We start from the raw sequence: 16,681 nt of genomic DNA on the forward strand, positions 1-16,681 counted from the left end.
GTATTGATTTGGTTATATGTATATGTATGTATAAGCACTTATGTAAAATAATGTATTAATTTATAAATTTCTCGTCTCACTGGCACATTGTGTGAAATAATTTTATTCAACCTTTTTATATTTATCTCTAACAGATTGTTTCTGTCATTTTAAGAGCTACTCTTTGAATAACGGCATTCTGGAGCAGTTGTAGAGCATTTGGGAATGTTGATAAAATGCCAATTCATATTTATAGGTCTGAGGTGGGGCCTAAGATTCTGCATTTCTAACAAGCTTCCAGGTATTGCTAATGCTTCTCATGTGGACCCCACTTTTAAGTGGCAAGGTTTTAGAGCATATCATCCTCACTTGTAAGTTGTTTTAAATATAGCACTCTTTAAATTCACATATGATTCTGTCATCACATATTTCATCTCATGTCAAAAAACCCATTTGCATGATAAAAGATCATTCTTAAAAGTTTATCTTGTATGTATCTCTATATTTTTCAATTGTACATCATCTATACTTTGTATGAGTGAAGATAGGCTAAGTTATGCTGCAATAACAAACAGTCCTAAAATGTCAGTACATACCTTGAAACACAAAGGCTTATTTCTTGCACATACAAGTTCCTCCCAGATCTGCTTAGAGCTCTGGCCCATGTCATCTGCCTTCTGGGACAGGGGCTGATTTTATCTCCACCATTGCCAGAGGCGAGGGCAGGTACAAGAGATAAGGGGAATTGCGTACTACTTCTTAGACTTTCTCCCAGTCACTTCTCATATTTGTTGGTCAAAGAAAGCCGTGTTGCTATGAGTAACTTCAGAAGGCAGAACTACAATGCTACTATGAGCTCAAATGGAGAAGAACGAAAATACTTCTGAATAACCTTAATGACTGCCACACCCATACTTATGTGCTTTTGAAAGCGATCTTTAAAAGGCTTTCAATAAAATCCTATACTTGTATTTTATGTGGTCTTATCCTCAAAAATAATTACTAAATCTGTATGAGGGTACTTCAGAGACTTCATAGAAAGATTCATATTATCTTTTAATTCTCTTTCTATGAATTTTTTAAAAGTGCCCTTATATTAAATTTTGGTTTTGTGCCTTAAAAAAAAAATTCTCAGGTGACCTCCATAAGAACCAAAAACTAGCATTAATTGAGGGGACCCGCTAGTGCAGTGGTTTCAACTTAGGCTTTATTTTATTTTATTATTATTATTTTTAGGCTTCATTTTAGAATCACCTGGAAAACTTATTACCCCAGGTCATACCTCAGACCAATTAAATTAGAATCTCTGGAGGTGGGACCCAGGCATCTGTAGTTCATAAAATCCCCAGGTGATTTCAATGTGCATTCAAAGTTGAAAACCTTTGTTCCAGTCTGTCTTCCCTGAGGAGTGCTGTTTTGTTTTTTAAAAAAAAAAAAAAAACAAATAGAAAGAGTGCCCCCAAGAAGTAATTTGAGGGGAGGGGAACACTTGCCTATCCACTATTAATTCTTTGTCTGTTTTATATTCTGTTAATCCCAGTTATTAGGGTACACATTTTCTTATTTGTTGTATCTGGTAATTCTTGATTTCTCTCCCCCTGTGGTTGTGATTTTTTTCGTAGGAGCTAATAATCATCTGTGTGTGTGTGTGTGTGTGTGTGTGTGTGTGTGTGTGTCATTTCTGGTTTGGGATTTTACAGTAACTGCAATAGTTGAAATTTAGCACTACAGCAGTGGTATGCAGAGACCTGTATTTGATTTCTCACAGGGGCTGTGTCATGGATCTGTGTGGTTTTATAAACATTCAGGAGTTTCCCTAGCACACTGTAACCTTCCCTGCCATTCAGTGAATTTTCTCAGACCCATCCTCATGGAACAGGCAATACTTGGGAGTACTGTCTTTCTGTGGAGGTCTCGCTTTCTTCTTACTGCTTTTGCTGGTTGCATTAAAATCCAAGCCCCAGCTCCATGTCCTTTCTATATCTGGGTCTTTGCCCCTGGGCTACTGTAGAGTCAGCTTGAATTTATTTTACCTTTGAAGTCCCTTTTTGTTTCTGGCACCCAAGGTTTTCATTTTCTTTCAAGATTGGCTCTATGTTTAAAAAAAAGTATTTTTTAGCTTTTTTTATTTGTTCATTGTGGGTAAAGGGGACTCCTGGCGGTTGGGTCTGTCCTGTTGCCAGAAGTTTCCCCCTTAAAGCAGTGCATGCTTTTTCTAGCATATCATGATGCCCACTCTGAGATTTTCTGAAGTGATTTGTGAAAATACTATCAGTCCCCCCTCCCTTTCACTTATGCAATTGCTGAGAGAAGGAAAGCTAATCATGGGCCCTAGAGGAAACCTGTCTGTGTTTACTCACTCATTTCCTGCCCAAAGAAGGGCCTGAATCCTCCCTTGCTGTCTAGCATCCTATGGAGACTTTCAAAGCACAATAGAACCCAGAGTACCTCTGCAAACTAAATGTAAAAACTGAACCTTTCACTTTGTTTTTGTTTTTTTAAGAAAATGGGATCTTCTTGTTACAAAAATCCATAACAATTCTGAACAATTAAGTGTAAAAAGGTATAAAAATACAGGGACTCTGAGATCTGAGGAATTTAACACTCTGAACTGAGGCAGAGAGATCTTTGGGAAGTCAAGGTCAGGGCCTGGGTCTCTGACCCCTGCCCAGGGCCCCCCCTTCTCTTTCCCATAGCCTATGCTCCAGGGGCTTGCTGTGGGGCTGGCCAGAGACAAGGGCTCTCCCTGACCCCTGCTTTAGCTGGGCCTCTCAGGAAGGACCTTGTACAATCTAGAGTGGCTCATCCCAGGGGCTGGGCTGAGGTGGGGCCCACAGGGAAGCCACTGCCAGGTCTGGCCTGGAGCTGGTGTCCCTGTGCCTCAGTACTGCCACCCTGCTCTTACTCACCCTTACTGCAGCTCTGGGTGCCCCTGTGGACCAAGCCTGGGTGGGTTGAGGTGGAGAGAAGGTCCCTCTCCTGCCTCGGGCATGGGGCCTCTCTCCAGGATGCTGGCTGGGAAAAGGCTAATTTCTTTGGGTAGCTGGAGGGTGGGGAGAAGGTTGCTGAGTTCCTTCAAAGCTCCTCAACTGTCCCTTCAGCGCAGACATCTGCTCCTCAAGCCCACACAGTCTGTGGCAGTGCGCCCGCTCCTGTGCCCCCAGAGTGTGCCCGGTCTGCACCTGGGCACTGTGCAGGCAGCTTTTTTTTTTCATATACAACAAATTTAAAGTTTAAAATGATTATAAAAGTAATGAAAATTAATAATTGTCAACATTTTTGTATTTCTTCTCTGTGTATGTTTGTTTATACTTGTATATACGCATGTATATGTATTTCTTAATTCATATTTTCTTTTTACTTAATAGTATAAGGCAAGTATTTTCCATGTTACTGAATCTTTGGATGATTGGGTTTTTTAAAATTTTTTTAAAATTTTATTTTGTCGATATACATTGTGGCTGATTATTGCTCCCCATCACCAAAACCTTCCTCCCTTCTCTCTCCCCGCCCCCCCCAACAATGTCCTTTCTGTTTGCTTGTCGTATCAACTTCAAATAATTGTGGTTGTTATATCTTCTTCCCCCCCCCCCCCGGTTTTGTGTGTGTGTGTGTGTGTGAATTTATATATTAATTTTTAGCTCCCACCAATACGTGAGAACATGTGGTATTTCTCTTTCTGTGCCTGACTTGTTTCACTTAATATAATTCTCTCAAGGTCCATCCATGTTGTTGCAAATGGCAGTATTTCATTCGTTTTTATAGCTGAGTAGTATTCCATTGTGTAGATGTACCACATTTTCCGTATCCACTCATCTGATGATGGACATTTGGGCTGGTTCCAACTCTTGGCTATTGTAAAGAGTGCTGCGATGAACATTGGGGAACAGGTATACCTTCGACTTGATGATTTCCATTCCTCTGGGTATATTGCCAACAGTGGGATAGCTGGGTCGTATGGTAGATCTATCTGCAATTGTTTAAGGAACCTCCATACCATTTTCCATAGAGGCTGCACCATTTTGCAGTCCCACCAACAATGTATGAGAGTTCCTTTTTCTCCGCAACCTCGCCAGCATTTATCGTTCAGAGTCTTTTGGATTTTAGCCATCCTAACTGGGGTTAGATGGTATCTCAATGTGGTTTTGATTTGCATTTCCCGGATGCTGAGTGATGTTGAGCATTTTTTCATATGTCTGTTGGCCATTTGTATATCTTCCTTAGAGAAATGCCTACTTAGCTCTTTTGCCCATTTTTTAATTGGGTTGCTTGTTTTCTTCTTGTAAAGTTGTTTGAGTTCCTTATATATTCTGGATATTAATCCTTTGTCAGATGTATATTTTGCAAATATTTTCTCCCACTCTGTTGGTTGTCTTTTAACTCTGTTAATTGTTTCTTTTGCTGTGCAGAAGCTTTTTAGTTTGATATAATCCCATTTGTTTATTTTTCCTTTGGTTGCCCGTGCTTTTGGGGTTGTATTCATGAAGTCTGTGTCCAGTCCTATTTCCTGAAGTGTTTCTCCTCTGTTTTCTTTAAGAAATTTTATTGTTTCCGGGTGTATATTTAAATCCTTAATCCATTTTGAGTTGATTTTAGTATACGGTGAGAGGTATGGATCTAGTTTCATTCTCCTGCATATGGATATCCAGTTATCCCAGCACCATTTGCTGAAGAGGCAGTCCCTTCCCCAGTGAATAGGCTTGGTGCCTTTGTCAAAGATCAGATGGCAGTAAGTGTGTGGGTTGATTTCTGGATTCTCTATTCTATTCCATTGGTCAGTGTGTCTGTTTTTATGCCAATACCATACTGTTTTGGTTATTATGCTTTGTAGTATAGCTTAAAGTCAGGTAGTGTTATGCCTCCAGCTTTATTTTTTTTGCTCAGCATTGCTTTGGCTATGCGTGGTCTTTTATTGTTCCATATAAATGTCTAAATAGTTTTTTCCATTTCTGAGAAAAATGTCTTTGGAATTTTGATGGGGATTGCATTGAATTTGTATATCACTTTGGGTAGTATGGACATTTTCACTATGTTGATTCTTCCAATCCAAGAGCATGGGATATCTTTCCATCTTCTTGTATCCTCTCTAATTTCTCTCAGCAGTGGTTTGTAGTTCTCATTATAGAGATTTTTCACCTCCTTGGTTAACTCAATTCCTAAGTATTTTATTTTTTTGGTGGCTATTGTAAATGGGCAGGCTTTCTTGATTTCTCCTTCTGCATGTTCACTATTGGAGAAAAGAAATGCTACTGATTTTTGTGTGTTGATTTTGTATCCTGCTACTGTGCTGAAATCATTTATCAATTCCAGCAGTTTTTTTGTAGAGGTTTTAGGCTGTTCGACATATAGGATCATGTCATCTGCAAACAGGGACAGTTTGACTTCATCTTTTCCAATCTGGATGCCCTTTATTTCCTTTTCTTCTCTGATTGCTCTGGCTAGTACTTCCAACACTATGTTGAATAGGAGTGGTGAGAGTGGGCATCCTTGTCTAGTTCCTGTTCTTAAAGGAGAAGCTTTCAGCTTTTCCCCATTCAGGATGATATTGGCAGTGGGTTTGGCATATATGGCTTTAATTATGTTGAGATACTTTCCGTCTATACCTAACTTATAGAGGGTCTTTGTCATGAATGAGTACTGTACTTTATCAAATGCTTTTTCAGCATCTATAGAGATGATCATATGGTCCTTGTGTTTGATTTTATTAATATGGTGTATCACATTTATTGATTTGTGTATGTTGAACCAACCTTGCATCCCTGGGATGAATCCCACTTGATCGTGATGAATAATTTTACGTATGTGTTCCTGTATTCTGTTTGCTAGTATTTTAGTGAGGATTTTTGCATCTATATTCATCAAGGATATCGGCCTGTAGTTTTCTTTTTTGGTTATATCTTTACCTGGTTTTGGTATCAGGATGATGTTTGCTTCATAGAATGCGTTTGGGAGATTTGCGTCCGTTTCAATCTTTTGGAATAGTTTGTAAAGAATCGGTGTCAATTCCTCTTTGAATGTTTGGTAAAATTCTGCTGTGAATCCATCTGGTCCTGGGCTTTTCTTTGTTGGGAGCCTTCTGATAACAGCTTCAATCTCCTTTATTGTTATTGGTCTGTTCAAATTTTCTACGTCTTCATGGTTCAGTTTTGGGAGCTTCTGTGTGTCCAGAAATTTATCCATTTCCTCCAGATTTTCAAATTTGTTGGCGTATAGTTGTTTATAGTAGTCTCGAATGATTCCTTGTATTTCAGATGAATCAGTTGTAATATTGCCTTTTTCATTTCTAATTTTGGTTATTTGAGTCTTCTCTCTTCTTTTTTCTGTTAGCCATGCTAATGGTTTGTCAATTTTATTTTTTTCCAAAAACCAACTTTTTGATTCGTTGATCTTTTGAATTGTTTTTTGGTTTTCAATTTCATTCAGTTCTGCTCTGATCTTAATGATTTCTTTCCGTCTGCTAACTTTAGGATTGGATTGTTCTTGTTTTTCTAGTTCTTTAAGGTGAAGTGTTAGGTTGTTCACTTGCCATCTTTCCATTCTTCTGAAGTGAGCGTTTAATGCAATAAATTTCCCCCTCAATACTGCTTTTGCAGTATCCCACAGGTTTTGGTATGATGTATCATTGTTTTCATTAGTTTCAATAAATTTTTTGATTTTCTGCTTGATTTCTTCTTGGACCCATATGTCATTAAGTAGAATGCTGTTTAATTTCCATGTGTTTGTATAGTTTCCAGAGTTTCGTTTGTTATTAATTTCTAGTTTTAATCCATTGTGGTCTGAGAAGATACATGGGATAATTCCAATTTTTTTGAATTTATTGAGACTTGATTTGTGACCTAATATGTGATCTATCTTGGAGAATGATCCATGTGCTGCTGAGAAGAATGAATATTCTGAGGTTGTTGGGTGGAATGTTCTGTAGATATCTGCCAATTCCAATTGGTCTAGAGTCTTGTTTAGATCTTGTGTTTCTCTACTGATTCTTTGCCTAGATGATCTGTCTAATATTGACAGTGGGGTGTTCAGGTCCCCTGCTATTATGGTATTAGTGTCTATTTCCTTCTTTAGGTCTAATAGAGTTTGTTTTATAAATCTGGCAGCTCCAACATTGGGTGTGTACATATTTATGATTGTTATGTCTTCTTGACGAATCAGTCCTTTTATCATTGAGTAGTGTCCCTCATTGTCACTTTTTATGGTTTTTAGTTTAAAGTCTATTTTGTCAGATATAAGAATAGCTACTCCAGCTCGTTTTTCTTTTCTGTTTGCATGGTAAATCTTTTTCCATCCTTTCACTCTTAGTCTGTGTGAATCTTTATGGGTGAGGTGGGTCTCTTGTAGGCAGCATATAGTTGGGTCCTCCTTTTTGATCTAGTCAGCCAGTCTGTGTCTTTTGATTTGGGGAATTTAAGCCTTTTACATTAAGAGTTGTTATTGAAAGGTGTTGATTTATTCCTAGCATTTTATTGGTTGTTTGGTTGTCTTAGGTGTCTTTTGTTCCTTGCTTTCTGATTTACTGTTTGGTTTCTGTGTTTGTTGGTTCCTTAGGTTGTAGATAGCGTTTTTGTTTGCTTGTTTTCTCTTCATGAATGCCATTTTTATTATACTAGTGGGTATTGATTTTTCTTGGGTTTTTATGGCAGTGGTAGTTATTTTTCAGGAACCAAACCCAGTACTCCCTTGAGGATTTCTTGTAAGGGTGGTCGTGTGGTAGTGAACTCCTGCAGTTTTTGTTTGTCTGAGAAATATACTATTTGCCCTTCATTTCGGAAGGATAGCCTTGCAGGGTAGAGTATTCTTGGCTGGCAATCTTTGTCTTTTAGTATTTTGAAAATATCATCCCATTCCTTTCTAGCTTTTAGGGTTTGTGATGAAAAGTCTGATGTTAGCCTGATTGGGGCTCTGTTATAGGTGATTTGACGCTTCTCTCTTGCAGCTTTTAAGATTCTCTCTTTGTCTCTGAGTTCTGCCAATTTGACTATGACATGTTTTGGAGAAGGCCTTTTTGGGTTGAAGACGTTTGGAGATCGTTGAGCTTCCTGGATCTGAAGATCTGTGATTTTTTCCTATACCTGGGAAGTTTTCTGCCACTATTTTGTTGAATATGTTTTCAATGGAATCTCCATTTTCCTCCCCTTTTGGAATACCCATGACTTGGATATTTGAGCGCTTAAGGTTGTCTGATATCTCTCTCAGATTTTCTTCAATGTCCTTGATTCTTTTTTCTTTCTTTTTGTCTGCTTGTGTTATTTCAAACAGCCCATCTTCAAGTTCAGAGGTTCTCTCTTCAACTTCGACAAGCCTGCTGGTTAAACTCTCCGTTGTGTTTTTTATTTCGCTGAATAACTTCTTCAGTTCAGCAAGTTCTGCTACATTTTTTTCAGGACATTGATTTCTTTGTACATTTCCTCTTTCAGATTCTGTATACTTTTCCTCATTTCATCATGATGTCTAGCTGAGTTTTCTTGTATCTCATTCAGTTTCCTTAGAATTATCACTCGAAATTCCTTGTCAGTCATTTCAAGGGCTTCTTGTTCTATAGGATCTAGAGTTTGAGATTTATTAACTTTTGGTGGTGTACTTTCTTCATTTTTTGTATTTCTGGTATCTTTTTTTTGGTGTTTATTCATTGTGGCAGGGGGTTTCACAGTCCACCGGTTTGAGACTAATGACTAACTAGGATGTTGCTGTGGTTGCCAATTTCGTATGGCTCCCTCCGTGACTGCTCAGTTGGCCTCTAGTGCCTTGTGTGTGTGGTTGCCTCGGGTCTTGGGCTTCTCCGGGGAGCCACCTTTCTGGTCAGCTTGGACTCTGCTGGGCTGGTGGATCACGTACCACAGGGTGTGTGATCTCTGTTGAGCTTTCACTTCCTGTGCAGGACTTCTCCCTGTTCCATGTGCTCTGGCCCAGGCTGTTGGATCGTGCAGTGGCGACCCCACAGGGTGTGTGGTTTCTGTCGAGTCTCCGCCTCCCTGGCCACACGTCTCCCCAGTGTGTGCTCACTGTGCTGGGCTGGGGCGTGTCTTCTGCACCCCTCGTCTATCAGCTGGGCCTTCAAGACCCTGCTCGGCACCGCCTCGCCCAGGAAGTCTGCCAGGTTTCTGGTAAGCACAGACGACCGGTTGCTCTGGGTGCCTTTGTAGCACTGTGTAGATCTTTCTCGGGACTTGTTCACCTTTGTATCCCCCTGGCATAGACCGAATCTAGTGGCCACCTGCAGCCAGCTCTCCGGCAGGTTCAAGCAGACCTGGGAACTCTCCTACCACACTATTCCCAACCAGAAATTCGTTAGGCTTTTTTCCAAACTGGTGGCCGCAGAGATGGTATCTGCTTCCCAGTATCAGAGAGTTTATTGGGGGCTGGAGTCCAGGGTGTGGTAGAGTGACAGTTGGCCCCGCCCGTACTTCCTTGCCCTCCCGACACTGGCCGGGGGCGCCCCATGCCACCAGCCCCGCCAGAGGACGGCGGAGGGAGTGGGAGGGGAGGCCGGCCCGCAGGCTCCGGAAATCCCCGCGCTGGGCCAAGCAAGTGGGAAGGCTCAGTGACGGCCGAGCCGGGCGGAGCTGCCAGCACCTGGGAAAATGGAGGCAGCCCTGGGGCGGTGAGTGAACCGGTGATGCCGGCGGGAGCCGGGTGGGCGTCAGCCCCCTGAACAGGGCTGGGCCAGGGATCACTCACAGGGCTGTGCGAGGTCGGGTGCTCACTCTCTGCCTCTGGTTTGTCGCCTTCCCCGTTCTCGGCCGCTGCCGCCTCGGGCTGTTTAGTCGCGGCGCGGCTCGTGCGCTCCCAGGAATCTTCTTTAATGCCGGCCTGAAACCTCAAATCCTGAATAGGACAGCTGGCCGCCTTCAGCGCGGCCCCTGCCTCCGGGATCCTGGCTGCATCCACAGCAGCCCCGGCGCCGTGTTCCCTGATTCGAGACTCGCTTTTGCAGCTAAGAAACAGTTCTTTTCCTGTCCCACACTTCAAAGCTGTTGCCTGTAATTGAGGCAGCCTCTCCTGCCGGGGGCAAAGTGGCGGTCTTCTCTTCATGAATGCCACGACTGGCCAGCAGCTGCGGTCCTCCCTTAAGAGATGGCAAGAGGAAGGTCCACAAGTTTCTCGGCTGCCTGAGGCCCAGTGGCCTCCTTTTCCACCTCAGCTACTCCGCGCCAACCGCCGCAGCCACCGCCATCTTGAAAACCCTGGATGATTGTTTTTGATATAGCTATATGAATTATATTCTTTGAATGTCCCAGAAAGTATTTAAACATTTACCTATTTGGGGGCATTTTTCCCTATTTTTTCACAATTGTCCCACTGCTGACATCATTCTTGTATATTAATCTTTGACTACATGTCTGATTATATTTCCTTAGGTTACATTTCTAGAATTGGAATTGGTAGGTCAAAGGTATGAATATTTTTACTGTATCTTGCTACAATGCTTTTCAGAAAGATTGGGCCAATTTTTGTGTCTATTAACATCATGTGAGGGTACCCTTCTCACTGCATGCCAACATGGAATATTATATTTTCAACTTCAGTAATTTCACAGGTGAAAAACTGAACATCAAAGATGTTCTATTTACTAGTGAGAACACATTTTCTTTCCATATTTTTATTTTTTACCTGTGTTTTTCTGTTCCAGAATTGCCCATATAAAAACCTTATACCTATTTTTGTGAGAGAAGTAGGTTGGGCACTTTTCTTATTGATATATAAGGCACTTCTCTTATTGATTTATATGAAGGATATACCTATCTTTTGTTGTTACAAGTAGGTTTTTCAGGCTATAATGTCTTTTAATTTTTATTTTGTTTTTAATATTCCAGAAGTTAATTTTATATAGTCAGAGTTATCATTCTCTCATGTCTTGTTCAATTGCTCTTGTGCCTATGAAATTTTTCTCTAACTCTAGTTTGATCTACCTTTTTTATGTTTAGTTTATTTTTTGTTTATTTATTTATTTTTAAGATGACCGGTAAGGGGATCTTAACCCTTGACTTGGTGTTGTTAGCACCACACTCTCCCAAGTGAGCTAACCGGCCATCCCTATATAGGGATCCAAACCCGTGGCCTTGGTGTTATCAGCACCACACTCTCCCAAGTGAGCCATGGGCCAGCCCTAGTTTAATTTTTTTTTTTTTTTTTTTTTACGTATAATCTTTATCTTTATCTTATTTTTGTGTATGGTGTAAAATAAAGATCTTTTTTTCTGTATGAGTAATTTTAGGAACATATTTTAGTAGTGTATGGTCAAGTTCCCTTTAATTATGCTTCTCAGTATGTTCTTAGCTATTTGTATTGATTATTTATTTTACTGTGTGATAAATTACCCAAAACATAGCATTTTAAAATAGCAAACATTTATTATCACTCAGTTTCTTTGGGCCAGGAATGCAGAAGTGGTTGGGTGGTTCTGGTTCAGGGTCTTTCATGAGGTTACAGTTAACACATCATCTGGGACTACAGTCATCTGAAGGCTTGACTGGGGCTGGAGGATCTGTTTCCAGGATGGCTTACTCACATGGCTTTTGGTAGAAGGGCTCAGGTCCTTGATGGCTGTTGACAGGTGGCTATAGTTCCTCACCACATGGACTTTTCCATAGGGATGATTGAGTGACCTTATAACATGGCAGCTGGCTTCCCCCAGAGCAAGTGATCTGTAGGGGAAAACAAGGCAGAAGTCACTGTGTCTTTTATGACCTAGCCTTAGAAGCGACATTCCATCACTTCTGCCATTTTCTACTGGTCACACAGAATAACCTTGATACAATGTGGGAGAAGACTGTGTAAGAATATGAATATCAAGAGGCAGGGATCATTGGGGGCCTCTTGGAGGCTGGTTACCACGCTCTTTCTCGAGGAGAGGAAATTTAGAATCATTCTGTGTCCCTTGTATAGATGCCTTCCTATTCAATATCACTTTATCATTTACATCCCCAAGCCCAAAGGTAGCTTTGGAAGTTTCTTCTTACCTCAGTATGACTATATTCAATTCTTAGATTTAAAATCAAGTGGAGCTTATCATCTGAGACCTTGTTGTCACTGCCATTACAACTAGCTTGGGGGCAAATGATCACTTGTGTATTAATTTTTCACTTCTCTCATCTTAGCATTTTATTGGCTGTTGATTTTGATAAAGTAGTAAAAGAAATATAAATTGCAAAGAAATAGAAATTAAAGTCTATTATGTATACACACACATCTACAAAAATAGACACAGATACACTAATAGTAAGGAAGAATCCTAAAGCTTTAGATCAGGGAGGGTCCCAGAGAGAGGAAAAGACTTCTCTAAGGCCACAAGATGATATAAAGTTAATGAAAACCTTGGTCTTTTCACCTGGACTTCTAACCTGACTTATCTGCATTAATAAAATTATATAAAATGAAACTGAATGGATATGTTTGAAATTAGAGTGTATCCAGAACGAAGAGGGATTACTCAACAATTGTTTGGATACTGGAGGTCTTGGTCTACTTCTGTCCGTGTTCTTACCTGAGGTTTGGCTGTGACTCTTTCCCGTCAACTCTAAGTTGAATTTGTAGGAGCCAGAAGGTGCTGAGCACACAACAGAGTGTGGGTTATTGGGCAGTTTCCTCGCTTCCCAGAACCACTGACTTGTTTGTGGACAGTGATCCATGATTCCCTCTATCATGCATTTTCGGAAAGCAAACTGGCAATCAAATGGTAATTGTTTCCTTCTGTGTGGATTTCTCATTCCCAAGACTGCCTGGCAAGTAGGAAGCTGGCTCTCAGAAGAGGACAGGGGCCTGGAATTAGATGTCCGGCCTGCAGTATATCCAAGGACGTGGTGGCTCCACAGCTCACATTTTCTAGCAGAGTCCTGATTTCAAATATTTTATCCTATTTGACTTATAAATAATCCAAATGCCCTAGAAATTCACCGTCTAAACCATATTTCTTAAAGCACAAGAAGTCCTTTGTTAGACTGTGTTGCCCCAGTTTGGGTTTGAAAAATATATCACTGTACTTATGTAAAGAAGACTTTTTTCATTTTTAAATGATGGGGTTCAGAAAGGCAAAATCAGTCCCATTTGGGGCACATCAAATTAGAAGAAGCTGACCCAATATCCCAGGTCTCTAAGGAAATCTAAGCACTCTTTCTTTTTAGCTATTCAAGTGTGTGTGCAGGCATTCAGTCAGATTCCTCTTCAATGTCTACTTGGCAGAGGCCATGATGCTGGGATCTCAGGTAAATATGACGTGAACTCTGCTATCAGATACTTCATGGCACATAGTGGGGAGATGAGTTACATAATAATTAATACAAATTTAAAAGCCTAAGCATATAAGGGGATATAGAACTCTCACAACTGGGAAGATCCAGAAAGACTCCAGTCCACTAAACCCTCACCAAAATGAATACTGTAATAATTGTCTATTGCTATGTAATAAACTAACCCAAACACAGTGTCTTAAAACAGCCACCACCATTTATTTCTTTATAATTCTGTGATTTGGGTAGTGCTCGGCAGGGATGTCTCATCTCTGTTCCACATGGGATCTGCCAGGGCTGCTCATCTGGGGCCGGAGGATATGAAATGGCTTCCTTCATGTGTCTGTCACCACAGCTGGGATGGCTGGGACAGTTGAAGCTGTCTCTCTAGAACAGTAACTGGGCTTTGTTACATGGTGGTTTAGAGTCACAGAGGAAAAGTGGAAGCCATCAGGCCCAGAACTGGCACAGAGCCACTTCCAGTGCATTCTCTTGGTCAGAGCGAATCACCAGGCCAGCCCAAGTCAAGATACACTTGCTGTCTGATGAGAGGAGAGGAATGCACATACAGGAATGGGAGGAATGTTTGGTGGCCATCTGTGTAATCTACTGTATTACCTGAAAACAAATTTATCATGTAAAAGCTGAAGAATAGGATCTCATTGTCATAACAAGCATGGTTTTGGTCACTGTGGAGGGCTGGCTGTGTTTCCCCAGTGTCTACATATGTGAGCTTTGCAGGTCAATCTCAGTGGACACAGCCACCCACCTCTGATATGCCTCTTCCTACCCAGCCCAGGATTAGATAAAGATAATTTCTGCAAAGGTTACATTGTGAGTGATTCTGCAAAGGCAGAAGTGGCCCTTCAGACTTCTCATCTGTTCCTTTCCTCTCTCCTTTCACTACCTTTGCTCTTTCCTAGGTCATTGCTCAAGTCCACCCTTCTTACCGAGGTTCCTGGCTCTCTTTCTCTTGTTCCAGGAGCTAAAACAGGTGCAGATATAAGTGATGGTACCTGTGAACCTGGACTGTCTTCCCCGGCCTCCTATGTGAACCCCTTCCCAGTACTCCATCTCATCGAGGACTTGAGGCTGGCCCTGGAGATGCTGGAACTTCCTCAGGAGAGAGCAGCCCTCCTGAGCCAGATCCCAGGCCCAACAGCTGCCTACATAAAGGAGTGGTTTGAGGACAGCATGGTGAGTAGGCCCATGGCCTGACTGGGGAACAACGGGCCAGGGCTGTTGATGCATTTTTACACATTGCAGCTTTTTCTTGCTTCCCATCTGGCTTTGGTCAACCCCTACTGGGTGGTCCTTCCCAGCAGGAGTGTAGAGCCCAGTCAAGCAACTTAAACTGTACACTGTCCCTTCTTGTACTTTACAGTTGCTCTCTCCTGAGAGGAAGAAATTCTGGGCCAGAGAAGGGCAAACATGGAAGTCCCCAACCCCATGCCGGGATTACATGTACTACTTACTGAGTCATAATCCCTGGCTGGAGTTTCTACCCTTAAGCTGGATCCCACTACCCCTTCTTTCTTACCACAAACTAGAGCCTGGTTACCTCATTCATGTCTTTACTTCTGCCTCTATTCCTTGCCCTAGAACTACTTCCTGTCCCTAGGGTGGAATGCAGATTTGCTAACCTCCTTCTCCTGCTCTTTCTAGATCAGACCCACAGACCTGCTAGTCTCTAGGCGAAGCAGATGGGTAACTGTTGGGAAAATAGAATAATTTAATCAGGCTCCCTCGCCTTAGGTCCGGTTGGGGGTGGTGCGGCACATTCTTTGTAAATAAGTTGTGTGTGGGTGGAGTTAGTGCACATGCACGGAGCTGCAACTTGGCTGGTGTTGACTGCCTCGGCTGTCTGCCCGCACAACCGTGCTCTTGAACCTGTGGCTTCCAAGGACCTTTTTGCTCTTTACCTAGCTCATAGACCTGTGTGTGAGGGGTCTGGTGACCCAGCCTGGCTTGTGAAGGGTTTGTGACCCAGTCTGTGAATGGGCTTGAGGGATCTGTGAGCTTCAGACCCAGCCCTAGCATGACAATTGGCCCAGTTGGCAGGATTATAGGCAGATAAAAGAGCTCTATAGTAACCAAAGCCATAAATATGTTATCTTCCCCGTGGAGACCAACAGGTCAACTTTAAGAGACTAGTAATATCTGGGAATGGCTCATTGAGAAGATGATCTAAAATGCAACCATTTGAGGGCTGGAGAGAGGATACAGGGAAGCCAGAGGAAGGAAGTGTGTGATTACAGGGGCTGAGTTTGAGGATGAAGACTGGATACTAGAGTTTTGCAGACTGTTTCAAAATTGGAAACTATGCATAGAGGTGGGAGGGCAGGAACAAGAGCATTAAACTGAGAGGGAGGGGTTGATGTTAGAGACCACAGACCAAAGAGGTTGAGACACTCTTGTCTAGAGGCCATGTCATTTGTGATTAGACAGGCTATGTCCCAGCCTACTTTCTGTTCCAGAGGCCTCCGTCAATAGTCTTATCCACATGCCTTCCTCTGAACACTAAACAATTCTTCATTATATGTGGTATTTGATATTTTTGTTACATAGGCTGCCTGCCTGGTGTTCTGTGTAATATACTTATTACACAGTTTGGTAGGTAGAAGAATGGCCCCCCAAAGATGTCTATGCACTAATCACCAGAATTTATGAATGTTACCTTACACTGCAAGGAGAAAGGTTACAGATGGAATTAAGGTTGCAAATCAGCTGATCTTAAAATAGGGAGAGCAGCCTGGATTAACCAGGTGGGCCCAATGTAATCACAAGGGTTTTTGTAAGAGCCTTCGCTATCGTCCATGAACCCTTTCATTAGGGTGCGGCGCTTTATTTGCTCCCTCTCAGTTCTGCTCGGGTCCTTACCGTCATATCACTAAGAGATTCACTGACGTGTCTTCCCCCTCAAAAGTCCAATCTGCCCATAGTACGGAAAATAGCTGGTTTTTATTCTTCACTGTACAGTTGACAATGAATATGGATGTTCCTTAGTCATCTTGTACAGATGTACATTAATTTATGTGACCATTTCTCTAATATTGACTTTAGGTGATTTTTAATATTTCATTAATATATGGCATTTGCTGCAGTGAATATCTTTGCCCAGAAATATTTGTCCTTATCTCTAGATAGTTTCTTTTCTTTTTGTTTCTTTCTTTTCTTTTTTAAAGATGACCGGTAAGGGGATCTTAACTCTTTTTTTTTTTTTGGTCTTTTTCGTGACCGGCACTCAGCCAGGGAGTGCACCGGCCATTCCTATATAGGATCCGAACCCGCGGCGGGAGCGTCACTGCGCTCCCAGCGCTGCACTCTCCCGAGTGTGCCACGGGCTGGGCCCGAGATCTTAACTCTTGACTTGGTGTTGTCAGCACCATGCTCTCCCAAGTAAGCTAACCGGCCATCCCTATAAATGCATCTGATCCCGTGGCCTTGGTGTTATCAGCACCACACTCTTATCTCTA

At 41.9% G+C, this 16,681-nt stretch overlaps 1 protein-coding gene across 9 annotated transcripts in view; it reads left to right on the forward strand.

Moving 5' to 3' along the window:
- Window positions 1-16,681, forward strand: part of PPFIBP2 (PPFIA binding protein 2) — a 144,867-nt gene that overhangs the window by 41,938 nt on the left and 86,248 nt on the right. For all 9 annotated transcript variants that reach the window (XM_063092537.1, XM_063092541.1, XM_063092538.1 and 6 more), the window contains one exon: window positions 14,188-14,402. In XM_063092537.1, coding sequence (XP_062948607.1) covers window positions 14,188-14,402 — 215 coding nt within the window. The remainder of the gene's footprint in view (window positions 1-14,187; window positions 14,403-16,681) is intronic.

The sequence above is a fragment of the Cynocephalus volans genome, chromosome 4 (genome assembly GCF_027409185.1).
Source record: "Cynocephalus volans isolate mCynVol1 chromosome 4, mCynVol1.pri, whole genome shotgun sequence".
Classification (NCBI taxonomy): Eukaryota; Metazoa; Chordata; class Mammalia; order Dermoptera; family Cynocephalidae; genus Cynocephalus; species Cynocephalus volans.